At 42.1% G+C, this 24,104-nt stretch overlaps 1 protein-coding gene across 2 annotated transcripts in view; it reads left to right on the top strand.

Moving 5' to 3' along the window:
• Window positions 1–24,104, top strand: part of LOC126353808 (uncharacterized) — a 341,733-nt gene that overhangs the window by 187,275 nt on the left and 130,354 nt on the right. For both annotated transcript variants that reach the window (XM_050002905.1, XM_050002906.1), the window contains one exon: window positions 13,327–13,540. In XM_050002905.1, coding sequence (XP_049858862.1) covers window positions 13,327–13,540 — 214 coding nt within the window. The remainder of the gene's footprint in view (window positions 1–13,326; window positions 13,541–24,104) is intronic.

Genomic DNA, 24,104 nt, shown 5'->3' with positions numbered 1-24,104 from the left:
GGACAGTAAAACATGAATATTCAGTAGTTCAGAAATGACAGCACCGCTCTGGCCCACAGTGACTGTTACTGCCATGCAAAAGTGCTACTCAGTCGCTACTGAAGTACTGATTATTCTTTATGTTTTAGTGTTCCTGTTAACTCATATCAATAAAAGAAATAATCCATTATTCTAATTTGGAACCTCTCTATCAAATGGACACATAAAATCCTGATTTAAATATTATTTTGATTGTAATGGGAGCAAACCAATGCTTTCCATCGATGCTGGGTTTCATATGATAGACATGATGAGCAATGTTTGTTTGGGCTGACTCCAGTTACACATTGCAAAACCAAAATTAAAATATCTGCTGAACTACCACAGAAAATGCAAATGATGGTCCAGAGGAGAGATACACAGTATAAAGTAGTGTGTATGTGTGCATGTCAGGGATATCCTCCAAAACACCTGGATCGATTTTAACCAAATTTGGCATGGAAACATCAGGCCTCACAAGTATAAGCATTATGCGGTGTATATCCTCCTAGCTCCAATGGAAGTGGAGGTATGGGGAAAAATGGGTGTTTTTCATCCCATGGACTACAGGCTGCCCTGCATGACAGGCATGTTGTGTGGGAACAGTCTCGACTTGCTAAATCAATTTGCTTTGCAGGGAGGCGTATGTGTCGGGGACAAGAAATAGGTTTCTGGGTCCCAACATGTAGGTTGCCGTGCATGTCAGTCATGTTATGTTGTAGTTATATTGGCCTGCTTTATTGACCTGCTTTGCATGGTGGCCTGTATGAGAGGAGCAAATAAATGATTTGAATCCCTCAATCAATCAGAGGTGTGTTCTGGCAGTAGTATCGGATTGCTTTGTTGAATTGTATTGCAGGGGTTATGTGTGACAACGAGCATGGTAGGGGACAGATTGAGATGGATAGAGGAAGAGGTTAACAGAACAAGTGCGAGGAGGAAATAGATATAGAAAGGGGAAGGGGGAGATTTATGACGGAAGTGGAAGGCGTAGGGAAGTGGTGGGCAGGTGGAAATGGAAGAGGCGAAGGTGGAAAAAGAGATGGGGAGGAGGATGTGGTTAAAGGGGGGAGGGAGGAGGAAGATAGTGTGTGTGTGTGTGTGGGGGGGGGGGGTGAACAAACCGGAGGAGGAGCCAGGTGTTACATAAGAAGCACACAAAACATCATGATTTTTTCCCGAAATAACAAAAAAGTTTTTCACATGGAAAACGTACTATTATTGCATGGACTTTCTGGGCAAAAATTTATTTACAGTATACTTGCTGGTCGTTCACATAGTGTACGGTGAGCTAACATGGCCAGTGTAGAAAAAAGAGAAATATTAATGTACAAGTGTGACTAAATTTTGGCTTGTGTGCAAAGTTTTTTTTTCCATGTCTTCTATTTAGGGTTTGCTACAAATTTTTGTGTAAACTTATGAGCACTGTTCCTAATTGGTGGGGGTGCTGATCATAATCAAGTGGAAGATTTTTTATGTGAGTTAGCATCATGTTTGAATTTTGTGTGCCTGTCCCCTAGCAAGCCTCAGGCTGCGGGTCTTAAGAGTATGCTCCCTGGAGGATGGTGCCTCTGGCCAGACCCTATCTATGATGCTAATGAGACAGACCTCTTCAACTGTTGGATCTGTGAGGATAGTAGCTTTCTGTGACATAATTTCACACAGTTTTAATCTGCAAACAGACCAATGGTTGCTTCTTCAGGAAAGAGGGAAGGAGAGGGAAAGATGAAAGGATGTGGGTTTTAAGGGAGAGGGTAAGGAGTCATTCCAATCCCGGGAGCGGAAAGACTTACCTTAAGGGGAAAAAAGGACAGGTATCCATGCGCGCACACACGCGCCCACATGCCGCGCGCGCCCACGTCTGGATATGACTCCTTACTCTCTCCCTTCAAATATACATCCTTTCGTCTTTCCATCTCCTTCCCTCTTTCCTGAAGAAGCAACCGTTGGTTGCAAAAGCTTGAATTTTGTGTGTATGTTTGTGTATCTATCGACCTGCCAGCACTTTTGTTTGGTAAGTCACATCAACTTTGTTTCTAGATATATTTTTCCCACGTGGAAAGGCTGTAGTAAATCTAAGTGTAGGCTGGATTCCGCTAGTCCCAAATTCATCAAACTAACTGTATATCTGTTAAGATATTCCATATGATCATATTTCATTTATTAATCAAGGTTGTGGTGCAATGCTGATCACCTTTCAGAAACCTTTGAAGACAGAATTTATGTCTTAATCTGCATCTTCTCTTTGCCAGGTATTATCTATAATAAAAAATAAAGAGAATACAAGAAAATACAGTTTCCAAATATTTCAAAACATTTATTGTTTTATGGCTGAAAGTTATATGTGAGTATCGTTTAATTGTGCCTGTCTGCAACTTGATGTGTCTTCTTTACAGTAAATATCAATCTGTCTTTCCTATGGTAATTATGTAAATTTTTATTTATTTTGATATTTGGATAGTGGTTATTCAAGAGGGAAAACTTGCTTATGGCTTGCTTGCCCGACTAAATATCTTTGTGGTCAGCAATTTGCAGAGACTCAGGGCACTATTCTGTGCATGTAACAAGCTCGACTTGACAAGGCTCGACATACACTTACCAAACAGATGTTACAGCGTGTGCTTGATGTTCAAGAAAGAGATGCAATTGGCTGGCACTAACTTCCACCTCCTGACTTTGTTGGAATGTGTTGCATATACTGACCTGTTGACTATGATGCCACTGAGACTGAAAAAATATTTGATTTAAATAAGTTTCTTATGTTGATTCACTTGAACAAACTGGGGAGTCTGTGATGTGTATTCCATGGAGGTAACTTGAGAAATTTCCATGATCTTTGGGAGAGAACTGGTTGCAAAATTATAATGATGTCAGCTTGGTGCTGTCATATTTCTTCCCACTCTTCTTTCTATGCATTACATCTCCTCATTTTAAATTCAGTGATATTATAGCCTTTGGGAATCAGGGGCATGTAAAAAAAAAGTTCATTGTGCACTGGGACATTTGCAAAAAGGTCCATGTATGTATATTGTTCATTGCCTTGTTCAGCTGGTACTCAGAAAAAAGGTCAGTCAAGTTCCACATTGCTGTAGCTCAACCACTTTCTGCATTTTGTTCATTTGGTGAATGTTGTTTTCCATCTGTACGACTTGGATATTGAGAGATGATAATACCTTTGATCATCTACATAGTAAATAAGACCCTGTTCAGTCCAGATGACCTGACAACCTGAAGTGTTTGCATAATTTCTCCAGCCTTTGTTATAAACACTGATGTGTTTTGAGGGAAGAAGGGTGGCCATTCAGCTGAGAGGTCAGGACCTTATCCATATATGGTAGATAAACTATTTTTGACCTGTCACTGACTATATCATCAGCCTTAGGCCTCTGTATTTGCATAGTCATAATTATGTTGGTAATGTCATATGCTGCACATTTAGAAAATGGATGGATGTAACACAGAGTGGGTGGTTGGGACAAAGGTATTTCCAAGAGTTGATTTGCTCACTCAACTGGCAAGGAAGATATCCAATTAAGAAATAGTTAAAACTCATCAGCTCACTTTTTGTTTTGATAGAGGAATAGTAATTGGTCCAAAGAAACTCCTATAAGTTGTCATGGCATAGAGCTGCTTAGTCCTTTCATAACTGGACCCAGCATTTCTTTTCCATTATTCCAGCATAATTTATAATATCATAAGAGTGAGTTATAAATTAATATCTCAAAATATTATACAAGTCCAAAATTATAATTCTTTATATGTAAATGGATAGGTGTAGGTTGTTGAAAGATGCTTTTAGTAGACTGTGGTGTTATGCTCTATAAAAAATGTGATAAAACAGCACCAGCTAGGAGTAGATATTAAGCTTGGTGATTATAAAGTTGAAATAATCTGCAAGATCTGACAACAGTTTGGGGATGAAGCAGTGGGTACCATACAGATAAAGGAGTGGTACAACCACTTCAAAGATGGCTGCTCATCAGTGAAGAGTGAAACACATTCAGATAGGCTCTAAACATCTGTCAACAAGGTTGTTATTGATCATGTAAGGACTTTTCCAATGCAGGATAGACAAATCATGATCAAATAACATGCAGATGAGGTTCTAATTACTATTGGATCCAGTAATTCCATTTAATGGAACATTTGGACCTCACCAGGGTCTCAGAAAAATTTGCCCCAAAATTGCTTGCAACTGAGCAGAAGCAACTTCATCAGGAGACCGCACAGGACGTGGTGGGTACTGTGAACAGTAATCCCAACTATCTAAGCATCATGAACACTGATGATGAGTCCTGGGTTTATGGGTATGACCCAGAAATAAAGTTCCAGTCATCACAATGGAAGCATCCATCATCCCCAGGGCACAAAAAAGTGAGGCAGGTTCATGATGACTGTATCCCAGAAGGTGCTACTGTCAATAAGGAATATTACCAAAGGTCTTCCATCCCATTCATTAAGCAGTGACATGCAAATGGTCAGACTTGAGGGTGAGGGCAACGGGCAGTTGGCACCTCCACTATGGTAAATCATGTGTTCATTGTTCTCAATTAATTCAGATATTTTGACCAAACGCAACACCACTGTAATTTTTCAGTTTTCCTATTCCCCTAACCCAGCACTGAGTGGCTTGTAGCTAAACTAAAAACGACTCTGAAAGGAACAGATTTCAGAACAGGGAAGGCTTTAGTCAGAATTCAATGGAACAGCTCTGCACTGTACCATAAAGGCTTTCCAGTGGTGCTCCCAGCAGTGTTGGAAGTGGTGTATGTAAGTTGAAGGAGACTACTTTTTTGGGGGCTTGTGTCAAACAGCTTTTTCTGATTAATGATTGACTTTTATTTATAAAGTCTGATACTTTTTGAATGGCCCTCAGATAAAAGGTTGTGTATGATCATGTACATCTGTTCCACAGCTCTTCCTAAACCACTTGAAGGATTTTAGCCAATTTTGGTAAAAATGCTGTTTATGAAAGATACACTGTGGTTGAATTGTGGGCAGGGAATTGTGGAAGGAGGAGGTGACAGAGACAGTGGATGGAGGAGATTTGTGTTCTGTATGTGACCCTAGTAGCCAGTTATGGGCTATTTGTAGAAAACCATCTGCCATCAGAGGTGATGCCTGATTTTACACTGTGATCACAAATCTAAATACTACTTGGGAATATGAGATGACTGTAACTGACTCAATAATCTCTGATCACAATAAATTAGTTATGGGACTATATACAAAAAGAGCTAAAAATCAACGAACTGTTATCTGCCTTTCTAATTATGTATTCAAAAAGAGTGTCATAAATAAGGAAACCTAAAATGCTTTCCAGACAGCAGTATCTGCAGAAACGTGGCAGCTCAAATTGCAGGAAATGGCAATGACTGATGCATTTAAAGAGCTTTTCCAGATCATCAAAGCCAAATTTGACTATATCTATCCACAGAAGACCAAAAAATGGCCTGTGAGCATGTCAAAACATGGCCACAGTGTGAAAGAAAAAACATGGTCTACTGATTAATTGAAAAAATTTAAATGCATCACACTGCTATTACATGAACACTACAAAACAGCAATACATCCCAGTGCAAGGAAAGTGTCCTACGGCAGATATTTACAAGCAAAAAGGCATTATAGAAAGGGTGTAGAAGAAACCAGAAAGAAAAACAATGGTAACCTCATTGAAAGAGCTCACATCTCATGAAAGGCAGCCTGGGACCTGATCAATGCACACAAGAAGAAAACCACCTCCCTCTTAAGCTCTTGTAGTCCAGAAGACTTTAGTAGTTGGTTTATTGACATTGTGGAAAACACTGTAAGTACAATCCCGGACCACAATATAGAGCTTGCAGCTGCTGTAGTAAATGACAAAAGATGTACCATGGTGAATTGAAGGGAATTACAAAAAAATGATATAATAAAGGTTATAAAACCTTATAAACCTTCTGACGGTCAGGATATATATACAAAATGTCTACTTATGTCCTCAAGAAAACTCCCTGTGAAATTGCTGACACATTAACTGTGGTAAATTAATGAATGTTTTACTGATGGTGTACTTCCAGACTTTCTGAAACTTGCACAGACAATACCCATTTTCAGAAAGAGTGACAGCGATGGTAACAATCTTCAGACCAATCTCAAACATTCCAGTCCTTATTAAAGTCATTAAAACTGTAATGAAATACCAAGTATCAAATTACTTTGAAATTAACACAGATGCACAACATGATTTCTGGAAAGGCAAGTCTATGACTACTGCAGCACTAGATCTGGTTACTAGGATAAATCATTGTTTTGAGAACAAAGAGTCTGTAGCACTGGCACTTTTCAACCTTAGTAAGCCATTTGACTGTATTCCTCATAAAGCACTTCTTAACAAACTCAGTAAATATGGAGTTGGAGGCACTGTTCTGGCAACCCTCAGATCTTATTTGGAAAATAAAAGGCATATTGTATTAGTCCATGGAATATTATTATGCGACCAGAAGTTGGAATATGGTGTGCCACAGGGATCAGTAATACCCCCCCCCCCTCCTCCCCCCCTCCCCCCCCCCCTCCCCCCCCCCCTCCCACCGTTTCTAGTATTTGTATATGAATTAAGCTCTCATGGACATTACTTGCAGTTCACAGATGACAAAACTCTTTGCTAAAAAGGCATTGATGCCAGCAAGGCTCAAGAAGTAGTAGATGCTTTATTTAATGCTACAAAGGAATGGTTTGCTATAAACAAAATGAAAATAAATGAAGCAAAAACTCGAAGATTGGTGTGTAGCCTAGTGAAAAAGGATACCTAAAAGTGCAGAACTGAGAAACTTCTGGGGTTCGTGGTGGGTAGTAAATTCACTTGGCAAGGACACACTGCACATATATGTGACAAATTATCACAAGTCATATACCTCATGTTTGTCCATCCACCCTTGCCTTGAGGCTTTCAGCCTAGCTGACATACATATATTTTAATTATTCTATTTGTAATTGTAACTGCAACTGCGTATTTTCACTCGCTTGAAATTTACCTTGTTGATTTTTAAGATTTCTTGTTTGAAGGCCGTGAAAGATTAGTAGTTGAAAATCAAAGTTGTACAAGTTCGGCTATATGCTACTTTGGTTGTAAATGTGTTATTAAATTACAATATATTGCAATTTTAAGGTGAAACTGACCCCAACCTTATTTGGCCTTTTCTGCAATCCTAATCACCTGTGTTGCTCAGTGGGTTTAGCAGGTGTTTCACTTACGTTAGTGCATGCAAACATTGCAGCATCTAGAAAGAGTGACTCGAACAATATGAGCTCTGAAGATGGATTTAACATGTGATCTCGATGTTCACACCATGGAAGTTCTTGAGCCTGACACCATATTTCTTCTTGAGGATACTCTGTTTCAGCAGGACAGTGCTGCATATGTTAAAGAGCACACAAACCTTCTGCAAAGGATGACTGATACCACTGCTGTGCTAGCCTCCACATTCACCCGACTTGTCAACGAAATGTGTTTAGAATATGGTTGGTTGGCAACTTGCTCTTCACATTCTTCCAGCAAACACTACTGATATTTTGTGGATGCTTTAACATTGCTACTCTATCAAAACATATACAAAATAATAATTTTAGATATAATTAATACAGTATAGTGGTTTTTCATAGAACAAAAGCTGTGCACAACCCCAGTAACAGAGGCAGTAATCCTAAGAAAAAAAACTGAAATACTTTCTCTGGTAGCCAACTGAATTGGTCCAAGGTTGAAGAAACAAAATATTGTTTCATACAATTTATGCTTTAACATACAGTCCCTACCTTATAAACAACAAAAATCCAAATACATCATGGTCACTGCCACTGACATACTTATGATTTCTAAATAATAGCTACTTTTCATTTCTTTATTAGAATATCAGTTGCAGTTGATATGTTTTAAGATACATTTTATGGGTGTTTCTTTTTACTAACATAAATGTAAGTTTTTTCTCCTTTGACTATAATTTTTAAATTTTCTAAGGCTTTAATATTTTCATACAGTAATAAGGTAATTTAACATCAAGGTAAATTCAGAATCAGGATATTACTTTTTAATAAAACATCAAACTTTAAAAATTGCATCTTTATATTACATGACTAATGAAGTGACCCATACTATTGTATTCTTATCTGACATTATTAACTTTGCCAATTAATCAATCTAATTATAGAGAAAGCAAAAATCATCTAATAAGCAATAAAATTGTTGATTATCTACTCAAAATATGACAATTCCAAAACTCCTGAAAAGAAATAATATAAATCAAAAAATGTGTGTGTGTAGGGTGCTATACTAATTACTTTGATTGCATACGACATTATAATCTGGCTGGAGCAGTTAGATTTCAGCTCATATAAAAACTGTTCAGACATATATTCCCAAGGAAAAAAATTGCTCTCTCATTGATTTCAAGCCATCATACAGACACACACAGATTGTAACATGTGACATGTTCATGCCATACATAATTATCAAAGACACAGTCAAAGTGCCGTATTTCCAAGCAATTGTATACTGCTGAGTAGCCAACTTGTGGTATAAAGTTAATTTCTATCACATGTATTCTTCTTGATGTTATTGAGCGTTTCCTTATTTCTAGTGGCCATTAATGGTCTGGCTGAAGGCATGGGGTCGTCGGTGTCTCCTTCTTTGTATGCCGACGACTTCTGCATCTCATTTAGCTCAACGACTACGGGAGTCGCCGAATGCAGGCTGCAAGCAGCCATTCACAAGGCAGCATCATGGGCTCTGACTCATGGATTTCAGTTCTCTGCAGCCAAGACTCGAGTTATGCACTTCTGCAGGCATCGGATGGTCTACCCTCATCCGGAACTTTACCTCGATGGCCACCTACTTGAAGTGGTGAACACTAGCCGCTTCTTAGGACTCGTCTTTGATGCCCGGCTCACATGGGATCCTCATATTACTCAGCTGATGCAAAAGTGCTCGCGGCACCTCAACGCTCTCCGCTGCCTGAGCCACACGTCTTGGGGTGCAGATCATTGCACGCTGTTGCGATTGTACAGAGCCCTTGTGCAGTCCAGGCTTGATTATGGGAGCCTGGCCTATGGGTCTGCATCACCCTCAGTGTTGACGTTGTTGGACCCCATACACCACTGTGGGGTTCGGCTTGCAACTGGCGCTTTCCGTATGAGCCCCGTGGATAGTCTACTGGTGGAGGCCGGGGTTCCCCCGCTGCGGATTCACCACCACCGACTGCTCGCCAACTATGCTGTCCACGTGCATTGCTCACCGGGCCATCCTAATCATCGCCTGCTTTTCCCTGCCAGAGTCCTTCCTCTGCCTGACCGGCGACCTAGGTCTGGGCTTTCCATTGCTGTCCGCATCCAGTCCCTGCTGTCGGAACTGGGGTCATTCCCTCTTCTGACACCCTTCCGGGTCCATGCACCCACGCCTCTCTGGTGTATGCCCTGGCCGTCCATCCGCCTGGACTTGGCATGGGAACCCAAGGACTCAGTTCCATCTGTGGCCCTCCGTCGCAGTTTCCTTGCGCTCCTCACCTCATTTTCAGGCTGTGAGCCTGTCTACACTGATGGTTCCCTGGTAGATGGTCATACTGCCTACACTTTTGCTCATGCTGCCCATGTTGAACAGCGCTCCTTGCCGGCTGGCTGCAGTGTTTTTACTGCAGAGCTGGTGGCCATATTGCGCGCTCTTGAGCATATGCGTTCCTGCTCAGGTATGTCCATCGTCATCTGCAGTGACTCCCTGAGCAGCCTCCAGGCTATTGACCGCTGCTATACCTCTTCTCCTCTGGTATCCTTTATTCAGGCGTCTGTTTTTGCCATTATCTGCTCTGGTCATTTGGTGGTATTTGTTTGGACGCCAGGTCACATTGGCATCCCGGGGAACGAACGTGTCGACAGGCTGGCCAAAGGGGCGATCGACGCCCCCACTTTGGAGATCGGCCTCCTGGCTCGTGATCTGCAGCTGGCGTTGCGCCATAAGGTGCTTTGGATGTGGCATGACGAGTGGCGTAGCCTGACTTCGCTGAATAAACTGCGGGCTGTTAAGGAGACGACCGATGTGTGGCGGTCCTCCCTGCGGGCTTCTCGCAGGGACTCTGTTATCCTGTGTCGGCTCCGCATCGGTCATACCTACCTGATGCACGGACATCTTTTGCGTCAGGAGGATTTCCCCCTGTGTCAGTGTGGGTCCCGGTTGACGGTCGCCCACATTTTGTTGGAGTGTCCCCGCCTGCGCACCCTCTGGCAGACTTTTAATCTCCCGGGCACGTTGCCTTTGGTTTTATGCGACGATGCCTCCATGGCTGACGACGTTTTAAATTTTATCCATGGTAGTTCTTTTAATGGTTCCATTTAGGGGGGTCCTGCCCCTTTCCCTTTCTGTGTCTCTTGTCCTCGAGTCTCTCATTGGTTGCAGATTTTAGTGTGTATTCGGATGGTTGACTCTTTCCCTTTTTTTTGTTCTCATGGTCAGTCAACCAGTCTCCGGCCCTCTCCTTTTCTTCTGTTTCTTTCTGTCCGGTGTTCGTCTGTACTCTTCTTGTCTCTAGTGTTCGCTGCCAGATCTGTGTTCTTTCAGTGACTGGGGGGAGGGGCGTCTCCTCCCCCCTTGGGGTTTTACCTGCTCCGTAAATTTTTGTCTCGCCTGTTTTTGGAATGGGGGACTGATGATCTTAGCTGTTTAGTCCCCCTTAAACATCCCAACAACGACCACCACCACCACCATCTTGATGTTAAAATTATCACAGACGTAGTGTACATACCTGATATTATCGATTTATAGTGGTTACATCCTGGAATTTGTTATTGTTATATTAATAATAATTAGAAATGAGGAATAATTATAAACGAGGAATACATTTATGAGAGGTGTGTGGTGTGTGTTCTCAAAATTTCAAATGTGATACACTTTCAAAAACTGATGGAGTTCTGTAGCATTAGTTACAGATATTTTAGCACGTGAAGAGATAAATTAGGAAGTGTGTGATATAGTGATGTAAGGTCTGGTACTTATCTGCAGTGATGGCCACTTGAAGTTTGTTTATAGGCCTGTTGATGTTGTTTCGGTGTAGGGATTCCCATGTCTTTATGTGAGTTAATTAAGACATTGTTTTCTGAATATTTCATTTATTGTTTCTGCATTTGGTGACATCTATAAAACTTCACAGACCAGTAATACTTCTTTTTCAAAAGATAACACATGACAAAATACTTCTTTCTCATTATGACATTGTAACAAAAGACCTCAGAAAGATATACTGTGTTCGAAACAGTCAGTGTACAACTAACATTTTTGAATGCTGTGAAAAAACTGAGATAACTGTGTAACAATTTCCATCTCATCCACACTTAAGGTGCTACAATTTTGGTGCCAGAATTTTCTATAAAAACAGTCTTCTTGAATTACAGACTAGTTTCTAAACAAAACAAATTTATAGTGAAAATACACTGATCAGCCAGAACATTATGACCACTGACTGACTATTGACATAAATACATCCAGGAAATAGCAGCATCACCTGGCGAGGTATGACTGCTAGTCAAACATACATATAGTGCATGTAGTATCAGTAAGTGTGCTGTCCATGTGAAGAGTGGGAAAGGCATGCGATCTGTCTGAGTTTGACCAAGGACAAATTTTGATGGCCCAGATACTTGGATACTTGGCATGAGCATTTCAGATACTCATGACTTATTGAATGTTTGAGGAGTGACATTGTGACTATCCAGACTCCAGACATCACCCCCCCCCCCCCCCCCCCCCCCATTACAAATGTTGAATGTCAAAGGTTCAGCAGACTGCTAAAACAGGATAGGCAGTGAAGTTTGATGAAACTAGCAAACTAGCATCAGAGTACAAGTGTGTCTGCGCACACACACACACACACACACACACACACACACACACACACACACACACACACACACACACACACACACACACAGTGCACCATTCACTCGAAACAAAGGGCCTTTGCAGCCAATAACCCATGCATGTGCCAGTGTTAACAGGACATTGGCAACTATAACTGAAATGGGCACATGACCATTGGCACTGGACACTAGCACAGTAACAGTGCAATGCATGTTCTGATGAATCCCAATACCTTGTCTGTCTTGCTGGTGGGAGGACACAGATCTATTATCTTCCTGGAGAACAGTTCCTTGGCATCTGCTCTATGGGATGGAGACAAGCTGGCTGTGGCTCCATTAAACTCTGGGGAACATTCACATGGGCAACCATGGGTACGGTGGAACTCGTGCAAGGCACCATAGTAGTCAAGAAGTATTGTACACTGGTTGCAGACCATCTATGTCCCTTCTTGACATTCATGTTTCCCGAGGGCAGTGGCATTTTTCAACAATATAATGCACCATGTCACAAGGCCAGGAGAGTGATAGAGTGGTTCAGGGGACACAGTGGCTACTTCCACTTGATGCGTTGCCCCGCCAACTCGCCAGATCTGTACCCAATCGAACACATGTGCGGTATGGTTGAATGTGACATCAGAACTCAATGCCTTCCTCCCCAGAATTGATGGGAATTAGGTAACTTGTGTGTGCAGATATGGTGCCAACTCTCTCCAGAAAACTACCAAGGCCTCAGTGCTTCCATGCCGCAATGCAACCCACCATTTTCTGCGCCAATGATGGATGTACCGGCTATTAGGTATGTGGTCATAATGTTCTGGCTGATCAGTGACTCTGTTTTGAAGCGACAATTTAAATGTAGCAAGAGTATAGTTTTATTTTCTTGAGTTAAAATTCATTTAAAATGGAAGAATTGAGATGTTCTAATTTTGTTTATGTCCTTTTTTCAAGACTGTTACATTTCATGAATTATTTTTATTGAAGTTTCCTGTTTGACTGCAATAAACAAAATTAATACAAGACAATGAACAATAAATTATAATTTTTAGCCTTTCAAAGGGAATTTTGTTTGTCTTCACCAATTTTGAAGTTCTCAGTCTTTATTAATGGAAGTTATAAAAGAAAAGCCAATTGTAGTTAACTCAGGTATGACTCATTTATTCCTGATATTGTTTATTTATTGGAAAAGCTGAAGAAAAATTTTTTGGACTTTAATTACAAAATGTTATATCTACGTATGAAAAAAAAATAAAAAAAATTGAATATACTATTCTCGAATTAAACACTGTTGTGGCAACCATGGTCTAGATCTATAAAATGATTCATCAGTAAAAATTTATTGTGAACTATGAATCTGAAACTGTATCCAATAGTTCCAATACAAATCTGGTATCAGTCTCTTTATATTATTAATTTGCCCTTTTTCCTGTTAATTTACAGGCTGGCTACAGAATGACAGAAGGGGTTGGAAATAACAAATATGTTTATTTTGGAGATGGTATAAAGAATAATGAGTGTGGTATAACTATTTTTAAACCTGAAGATGTAGATTATGGATCTTGGCAATGCATGCTCATCATCACATCTAGCCATGATGAAAAACTTATGACATCCTTTATTACAGTAGAAAAAGAAAATTCGACATCTCCAAAAGGTACGATTTTTAAATTTTCTTCATATAGATATGACCTGAACAGTATGAATGCTATTTGTGTGCCATTTCTTGGTACTTTTTTTTAAAAAAAGTATGTCATTTTAGTGCATTGAAAAGAACAGGGAAATAAGGACCATAAAGTGCCAAATAACACATATATAAAGCTTTTCTTTCTTTCTGTATTATAGAATTACCTTCTTAGGCTATACATTGAAAATATATAATGCATTTATTCAACAGAAGTGAGCAGTAAGAATAGTTTGTAAAGTGGATAACCATGTATCTTGCAAAAGCCAAGGATCGTACATAAAAACTATAGAACACACAAAATAATTGTCACTTTGTCTAGGATTAAAAGTGGAGATAGGTATTCAGCAAGCTCAGATTCAGCATTAGGTAAGGTATATGGAGTCCCAAACAGTTTAAAAGAAAATTAAAACAATTCCTCTTCAGCCACTACATATTACAAACAAATAGTGAGAAATCTCAGTTTTGATTAACACTGTTCTGTGGAAACTATAATACAAATAAATCGGAGAAAGAAAAGCTTTATATATTATGTATGTGTTATTTAATTGGATAGATAAAAAGTCTACTCACCAAGTGGTAGCAGAACACACACATAAAAGACAGTTGTAATTGACAAGCTTTTGGAGCCAGTGGCTCCTTTTTCAGGCAGAAGGGTTGAAGGCAACAGAAGAGGGGTGAAGGAAAAGGACTTGGGAGGTCTAGGAAAAGGGGTAGCTTTTGGGAAAGTCACCCAGAACCATGGGTCAGGGGACACCTACCATACGGGATGAGAAGGAAAGACTTATTATTGGGAACTGCATCAGATGAGTTTTGAAAACCTGGGAGCTTAAACAGTTTAAGCAGTAATCTCTGCCTGTGTCTTACCCTGTCTTCCACCTTTAAGAAGTTTAAGCAGTAATCTCTGTCTGCATATTACCCAGTCTTTCCTTCTCATCCCATATGGTAAGTCTCCCCTAACTCACAGTTCTGGGTGACTTTTCTGAAATCATCTTCAACCCTCTTCCTTCAACCCTCTTCGTTCAACCCTCTTCGTTCAACCCTCTTCGTTCAACCCTCTTCGTTCAACCCTCTTCGTTCAACCCTCTTCGTTCGTCCTTCAACCCTTCAGCCTGCAGGAGGAGCCACTGGCTCTGAATGACAACCATCTTTTATGTGTGTGTTCTGCTGCCACTTGGTAAGTAGATTTTTTATCCATACAATTAAATAATTTTGTCAATAATTGGTTGTTTTCATTGTTACATGTGTCATTTAGTACTGTACGATTCTTTTACCCCTTTTCTTTTCAATGTTAAAGTTCGGCTGATTTATCTTAACTCTCTCTCTCTACTATTTTTTTTTTTTTTAAATTGAGACGGTATTATAGAAGTATTGTCAATCCATTTAGATATATATATAATTGTTATGAGGACTTCAAAATATAATTGCTTATTCACGATTAGAGAATTATGAATACTGTGACATGCAAATTATTCTGTACTGACTTTAACAACACTGAATCACAAATATAGTAGATTGTTTATCTAATATGAGTTTCCTCATTTAAAATTAAGTTTAGAATAAAACAATTTAAATTTATCTTTACTAATTGTGTTGTGTAGCATTACAATTGAATATTATTTCTTCAACAACAAATAATTTTCAGTTTTGTATGTATCTTGTTTTCAGTCCTAGGTTAACTTGGAATCGTCACTAATAAGTGACATAAGAACACAAGAAAACTTCATTTGCAGGCATGACAACCACTGAAATAAAATTCCTCCTGGCATACAGCCACAACTAATTCAGAGAAATTTGAAATTTCAGCTTGGAAACCTCAGGGAAATGCTTTCATAAAGCAGCCACCACCCTGTAAAAATAGTGCATCAAACTCATGACGACTCAATTGTGATTGCACTTTCATTGTTGACAGAGCATATTTCTTGGTAAATTTTACAATATACTGCCACAAAGACAACAGTTAGATACTTTCTTCAAATGGCACCTTGGAGTTAGTCGGATGTAGGCCACAGTTTTTCCAGTACTGAATGTGGCAGAAAGTGTTATTTCAAGGCTTTGTTGACCCTTCTGAGATCGATCAAATGTTCAATGTATATCAGTTCAAGGTTAACTGAAAATAACACCACATCAAGATCAGTATCTGACCTCAAATGCAGATCAATAACGTTAGCTTCAAATTTTATCCTTTGTATCAACAGGGAGGAGTACACATACTTACTAAAACTGTTTGGCTGGAAAATGAAATACTAGCTCTCATTTACTGGAGCAAAGCTATAATTTTAGTGCATCTAAGAGTGTGCAGTCCATTCATGACTTTCCCATTCTTAGTAGATTCCAAGGAGAATAATAGCTCTAATGAAGTGTCTTGAAATCCTTCATACAGTGTGTACACTTTTTCTTGCCATCTTAGTTTCCAATTCTGAATTTGTGGAAGAGAGGAGAATATGCTACTAACGTACTGTCATAGCTAACATAAGTGAAATGACAGTAGTGTAGCAGCCATTAATGGATAATAATTTTGATTTCTCTGATCCATGTTAGGACAGCTTAGTTAAGCTTTCCTTTATTTAAACAGTTCCTTACAATTCAATTACCAGGTAAATTTGGGCAATGAAAATTTGTTTTTTATATCAAACCATACATTCTTTGCAATTCAGATAAGCATGCAAGCATCTGAGTTCACACTAACAATTTTAGGAATGCAATGCAAAATCCTACTTTACTAAAATGTAACTTGACAGCGTCTCAAGGAAATATTGTTTTAAAGTTGTATGTAATTATACATCATCAGTCAAGCATATTCATCAGAAATTTATCCTCAAAACTAATAACCAGTTCTCTTCTCAGGCCTTCTGTCAGGTTGTGACTTTGGTTTCACATAAATACTTGGAAATAGACTCACTAACATCTTCAGATGACTGTTGATGAAACAACTGTTTTAGTAAGGTATCATTAGTCACTCTCATCAAACCTGCTGCATTATATAACACATGTTAGTAGTCTTCATGTACAGAAAATACCCTAATATATATCCTTCATACTGTGGTTAAGGCAGTGGACTCAGATTTTCCAGGAGAGGATTCAAATCCATGTCAAACAGATTTAGGTTTTCTGCAAATTTCTGTATCACTTAGGGCAGATGTCTGAGTAGTCCCTTTGGAAAGGCCATGGTCACATTCCCACCCCACATATATGACACACGATATTATAAATGGGAAGAGCTAATTCCGATTAAAAGTCTGTCACACACACACACACACACACACACACACACACACACACACACACACACACACACACACACACACACACACACACACACACACACACACACACACACACACACACCTGCTGAAGTCGGAGGGGGATGGATGGCAAGGTATGGGTGGTGGACAGTCCAGTGTGCTGCTTAGGAGTGTGCAGGGATAAGGTGGAGAAAGTGGACAGCTATGTGCAGTCGTGAGGTTAGACAAAGGGATGGGAGAGGCAGGGAGGGGGGAGGTTGCAGAAAAGGAGAGAAGTAAAATGACTGGATGCGATGGTGGAATGAGGGTTGTGTAGTGCTGGAATGGGAATAGGGAAGAGGCTGGATGAGCGAGGACAATGACTATCGAAGGTTGAGGCTAGGAGGATTACAGGAATGTAGGATATATTATAAAGTTCCCACCTGCAAAATTCAGAAAGCTGGCATTGGTGGGAGGGATCCATATGGCACAGGCTGTGAAGCAGTCATTGAAATGAAGGATGTCATGTTTGGTAGCATGCTGAGCAACAGGGTGGTCCTCTTGTTTCTAAGCCACAGTTTGTCAGTGGTGATTCATGTGGACAGACAGCCTGTTGGTTGTCATGCCCAGTGCTGTTTTTCTGGGAGATGAATACCCCTAAACTTTTTCATCGCCAAAGTAATTTTTTCACTAAATTGAGAACGTGGAAGAGTGCCAAAGATTTATTTCATGAACTTATATTTTTTATTCCATTTTTTCATGTTGGTAATTGCAATACGAATGATACCAGTGCAGTTTGTGGCGGGAAAATCAATGTCGTTGACTGTTTCAAGCATTTTGAAGCTGCGGCAACCGTTCTCGACAACTGGATATCTGGCAGCCATTTCGACAAGCATTTAGTGCCCTCGCCCGCTAATAGTGGTCCATGTTAGTGCTAAACAGATATGTGTAAGATCAAATGCTGAACTAGCGATAGATGTCTCTACGGTCCCGTTACCATGATCCTTCACAATTTATTGCCATAATTGTTTTGATTTTCTTTATTCGTTTGCGTTTGCTGTTCCATTCTTGTCGGTTGTGGGAAGTTTTACAGTATGTCCTCTCTTTCATTGCAACTTGTAAGTCAAGTTGGAGGTGAGAGATGAGCAGAAAACTAACAAACTATTTTACTTGTTCTCCTGCATCTAAAAAACAAAAAACTGTCAATAATTCATGTGCGAGTGAAATGCCATGGAGTTCAACATCAGTGGATGACGAAAGTGATGACGTCATGGCTAAAATCAGATGGGTGGTATCCCATGCTTCAGTTATAAGTAATTTTCGCTGCATTATATCCAGTGTCGGAGTACTCTTGAACATTTTTGAAAAAAAGCACTTGTCATGCCCACATAGAATGCAGCACAGTGGATGCAGCTTAGATTGTAGATCACATGACTGGTTTCACAGGTAGTCCTGCCTTTGATGGGATAGATGATGTTTGTTACTGGACCAGAGTAGATGGTTGTGGGAAGATGTATGGGACAGGTTTGCATCTAAGTCTATTGCAGTGGTATGAGCCATGAGATAAAGGGTTGGGAGCAGGGGTTGTGTACTAATGGATGAGTGTATTGTGTAGGTTCAGTGCATGGCAGAATCTCACTAAGGTAGGGTTGGGAAGGATTGTAGGCAGGACATTTCTCATTTTGGGGCAGGCTGATAGGCAGCCTTAAACCTGGCAGAGAGTGTAATTCAGTTGCTCAAGTCTTGTGTGGTACTTAGTTATGAGGGGATGATCCTCTGTGTCCTGACAGTGGGACTTTGGGAGGTGATGGAAGACTAGAAAGACAAGGCATGGGAGGTTTGTTTTTTGTACAATATTGGGAGGATAATTACAGTCTTTGAAGGCTTCAGTGAGACCCTTGGTATGGAGTGGGTGGCATCTGTCGAAGTGTAGGTATTGTTGGTGGCTCGTAAGTTTGATATGGATGGAGGTGCTGATGTAGCCATCTTTGAGGTGGAGGTCAAAATCTAGGAATTCCTATAGATAGCCCGTGAGTAGGTTGGCATAGGGCTGCGGGTGCCCATAGCCGTACCCTGTATTTGTTTGTAGGTAATGCTTTCAAAGGAGTATTAATTGTGGGTGAGGATATAGTTTGTCATGGCAAATATGAAGGAGGTTGTTGTTTTGGTATCCATCAGGCATTGGGGAAGATAGTGTTCAATAGGAGTGAGGGTATTGGCATTAGGGATGTTAGTAGAAATGGAGATGACATCAGCAGTGAAAAGCAGGGCACAGTGTGATAAATGGACAGGAACTCTGGAGAGTTGGTGGAGGAAATGGTTTAAATCTTTTATATAGGAGGGTAGGTTCTGGGTAATGGATTGAAGGTGTTGGTCTACAAGAGCAGAGATTCTGTCAATGGGGGCACCATAACCAGCCACAATGGGGCATCCTGGGTGGTTGGGTTTATGGACCTTAGTGAACATGTAGAAGGTAGGAGTGTGGGGAGTGGTAGGGATGAGCAGAGAGATGGACTCTGGTGAGAAGTTCTGGGATGGGCCTAAAGATTTGAGGAGTGAGTGGAGATCCTGCTGGATTTCTGGAATAGGGTCACTATGGCAAGGTATGTAGGTGGGTGTATCTGACAGCTGGCAGAGTAATTCTGCCAGTTAATCCTTGCAGTTGAAGTCAATAATGGTGGAGTCTTCATCCAAATGTAGGATTATAAGACCAGGATCAGTTTTTAGATGGTGGACTGTGGTTGTTTTTGTGGATGTAAGGTTAGTTTACACATTCAGGGCTTTGGTAAATGATGGTGAGGCAAGTTTCACAGTTAAGAAATTCTGGAACGTTAACAAGGAGTGATTTGGTGGCAGTGGGAGTGGACGGAGTAATGAACTGAGCTAGGCAGGTTTCAACCTTGGTCTTTGGTTGAGGCTGACTGGTAGGATTGGTGGCAGAAAAGTGCATCCACTGTAGGGACTGAGAGAAGGAGAGAAGGTCTTTAACAAGTTCTACATGATTGAATTTGGGAGTGGGGCAAAATGTGAGGCCTTTGGAAAAGAGTGATATTTCTGTGAGGCTAAGGCTTCTGAAGGAGAAGTTCATGGCCATACTTTGGGTCTGCTTAGTATATGGATTCTTTATGGTGGTGGGAGGGAGTTTTTGAGGCCAGAGTAAATGTAGTAGGTCTGTGAGACAGGGTTTATCAGCTATGAGAGGATGTAGAGGAGATTTGGAGGTTGTTGGAGGGGTGATTCTAAATGGACCATTCCTGTCAACACCAGATTTTCTGAATTTTGCAGGAGTGATCTTTCCCTGCAATATACCCTACGCCACTGTAACCCTCCTGGCCTCAACATTAGTTACCCGTTGTCCTCACCCATCCGGCCCCTTCTGTATCCCATTCCAGTGCTACACAGCCATAATTCCACTACTGCACCCATTATTTTTACTTCCCTCCTTTTCCATCACCGCCCTGCCCCTACACTATTATACCTCCCCCTCCCCACCTCAGCCTTCTCCTTACCCCCACCCAGTTGCACCTCTCATCATGCACTAGTTCTTGTGCTTGCAGTGTGGCTTCAGTTGTCTGAGACTGCGCGTGTATGTCCGTGTGCACGTGTGTGCGTGTCCGTGTGCACGTGTGTGCGTGTCCGTGTGCACGTGTGTGCGTGTCCGTGTGCACGTGTGTGCGTGTCCGTGTGCACGTGTGTGCGTGTCCGTGTGCACGTGTGTGCGTGTCCGTGTGCACGTGTGTGCGTGTCCGTGTGCACGTGTGTGCGTGTCCGTGTGCACGTGTGTGCGTGTCCGTGTGCACGTGTGTGCGTGTCCGTGTGCACGTGTGTGCGTGTCCGTGTGCACGTGTGTGCGTGTCCGTGTGCACGTGTGTGCGTGTCCGTGTGCACGTGTGTGCGTGTCCGTGTGCACGTGTGTGCGTGTCCGTGTGCACGTGTGTGCGTGTCCGTGTGCACGTGTGTGCGTGTCCGTGTGCACGTGTGTGCGTGTCCGTGTGCACGTGCGTGCGTGTCCGTGTGCACGTGCATGTGTTTTCCTTTGTTACTATTTTCTAACGTGTAACTATACTCAGTGTCTGTTCTTCTTTCTCTTCTTTCCTGTGTTTCTCTTATTGCCTTACAAACGGCACTGCACACTCTACTTTCAAGCCACACTGTATCAACTGCCTTGGCCATGCACAACAGATGACCTCAAGACCACACTGATTGTTGTTGCAGCATCTTGTGTCCCACACATCATTGACTGCCTCAGGTTTCCTCTTGTTTCCCCCTTTTGCATGAATTTCATCCTCATGAATTTTTACATCTATTCAGGTTTATTTATGTGAACTTTCTCATACATAATTATATGCTATTTACATAATTTTTTGCATGTTTTCCATCACCCTGGATCCTTATTCCTTCCATCTGCATCAATACAGAAAAGCTTCCTTATTACTAGCCAGAACACAGTCCCACATAATGTTCCTATAATGTCTCTTGGCTCGTGGAATCCCACCACCCCCCACCCCCCGAAATGGCCTTACCATCAAATTACCCATCTCTGGCTGCCACACCTCCTTCCACAATGACCTCCACCTGTACAGATTCCAGCCATAGCCTCATAGAAATACCAGTCTTTTTCAAAGGCCTCAACATTTTCCCCACTCCCAAATTCAGCCATGCACGACCTGTTAAAGAATTTTCTCCTTTTCTGTCACACTTTTCTGCCACCAATCCTACCAGTCAGCCTCAACCGAAGACTGAGGTTGAAACCTGCCTAACTCAGTTCACTGCTCCATCCACCCCCACTGCCACCAATTCACTCCCTGTTAACTTTCCAGAATTTCTTAGCTGTGAAGCTTGCCTCCTCATTTCCCAAAGCCCTCAATGTGCAAACTAACCTTACATCCTCAAAAACAATCACAGTCCACCATCTAAAAACTGATCCTGGTCTTATAATCCTACCTTTGGACAAAGGCTGCACCATTGTTGTTTGAACTGCAAGGATTAGCTGGCAGAAGGACTCTGCCAGCTGTCAGATACATCCACCTACATACCTTGCTACAGTGACCCCATTCCAGAAATCCACCAGGATCTTCAGTACTCCTCAAATCCTTAGGCCCTTCACAGAACCTCTACCAAGAGTCCATCTCTCTGCTCACTTCCACCACTCGCCACACTCGCCACACTCGCCACACTCGCCACACTCGCCACACTCGCCACACTCGCCACACTCGCCACACTCGCCACACTCGCCACACTCGCCACACTCGCCACACTCGCCACCACTCGCCACACTCGCCACCACTCGCCACCACTCGCCACCACTCGCCACCACTCGCCACCACTCGCCACCACTCGCCACCACTCGCCACCACTCGCCACCCCTCGCCACCCCTCGCCACCCCTCGCCACCCCTCGCCACCCCTCGCCACCCCTCGCCACCCCTCGCCACCCCTCGCCACCCCTCGCCACCCCTCGCCACCCCTCGCCACCCCTCGCCACCCCTCGCCACCCCTCGCCACCCCTCGCCACCCCTCGCCACCCCTCGCCACCCCTCGCCACCCCCCTAAAGTCCATAAACCCAACCACCCAGGATGCCCCATTGTGGCTGGTTACTGTGCCCCCACTGACAGAATCTCTGCTTTTTTAAACCAAAACCTTCAACCTATAACCCACAACCTACCACCTTATATAAAAGATACCATTTCCTCCACCCATTCTCCACAGTTCCTGTCCCTATACTCCACAGTGCCCTGCTCATAACTATTGATGAAACCTCCCTTTATATTAACATCCCTAATGGCCATGGCCTCACCGCTATTGAACACTACCATTCCCAGTGCATGACAGATTCCAAACCAACCACCTCCTTCCTATTTGCCATAACCAACTATACCCTCACGCAAAATTACATCTCTTTTGAAGGCATTATCTACAGACAATTCCAAGGTATGGCTGTGGGCACCCGCATGGCACCATCCTATGCCAACCTATTCAAGAACTGTCTAGGGGAATCCTTCCTAAACACCCAGAATTTTAAACCCCTCACCTGGTTCAGATTCACTGATGACATCTTTGCAATCTGGATCAAGGATGAGGATGCCCTATCCACATTCCCCCAGAGCCCCAACTACTTCTCCCCCATTTGCTTCGCCTGGTTCTAATCAACTCAACAAGCTACCTTCCTGTGTGTTGACCTCCACTTCAAAGATGGCTACATCAGTACCTTGATCCATATCAAACATACTAACCACCAGCTACACCTCCACCTTGACAGCTGTCACCTTATCCATACCAAGAAGTCTCTTCCATTCAGTTTAGCCACCCACGGTCATCACATCTGCAGTGATCTCGGTCTCTCTCAAAATATAGCGGGGTTCTCACTGATCCCTTCACAGACCGTAATTATCCTCCTGACCTTGTACAAAAACAAATCTCCAGTGCCTTATGTTTCCAGTCACGCATCACCTCCCAAAGTCCCACCGTCTCGCCACAGAGAAGCATTCCCCTCACAGCTTGGTACCACCCAGCACTGGAGCAACTGAATTACATTCTCTAAATCTTTTATATATAGGAGGGTAGGTTCTGGGTAATGGATTGAAGGTGTCAGGTTTTTGACTACCTCTTATTGTGCTGTGAAATGAGAATGCCCTGCCCACTATCCTTTGCAACCCTCCCATACTGGTATTCTGCAGTCCACCAGACCTACACAATATACTCATCCATCCCTGCACATTCCCCTTATGTCATGGCTCATACACCTGTAATAGACCTAGATGCAAGACCTATTCCATACATCCTGCCTCCACCACCTTTCCAGTCCAGTCACAAACATCACCTATCTCATCAAAGGCAGTTCTGCTTGTGAAACCAGTCATGTGATCTACAAGCTAAGCTGCATCCACTGTGCTGCATTATATGTGAGCATGACAACCAACAAGCTGCCTGTCCACATGAATCGAGACTGTGGGCAAGAAACAAGTGGACCACCTTGTTGCTGAGCTCGCTGCCAAACATGACATCCATCATTTCAATGACTGCTTCACAGCCTGTGCCATATACATCCTTCCCAAAAACACCTGCTTCACAGCCTGTGCCATATACATCCTTCCCAAAAACACCTGCTTCACAGCCTGTGCCATATACATCCTTCCCAAAAACACCTGCTTTCTTGAATTGCTCAGGTGGGAACCTTCCCTACAATATATCCTACATTCCTATAACCTTCCTGACCTCAACCTTTATTAGTCATTCTCATCACCCATGCAGCTCCTTCTCTGTTCCCATTGCAGCACTACATGTTCCTCATTTCACAATCACACCCAGTCATT

Source organism: Schistocerca gregaria, chromosome 3 (assembly GCF_023897955.1).
Source record: "Schistocerca gregaria isolate iqSchGreg1 chromosome 3, iqSchGreg1.2, whole genome shotgun sequence".
In the NCBI taxonomy this organism is placed as follows: domain Eukaryota; kingdom Metazoa; phylum Arthropoda; class Insecta; order Orthoptera; family Acrididae; genus Schistocerca; species Schistocerca gregaria.
This window is presented reverse-complemented; position numbering and strand designations above follow the sequence as displayed.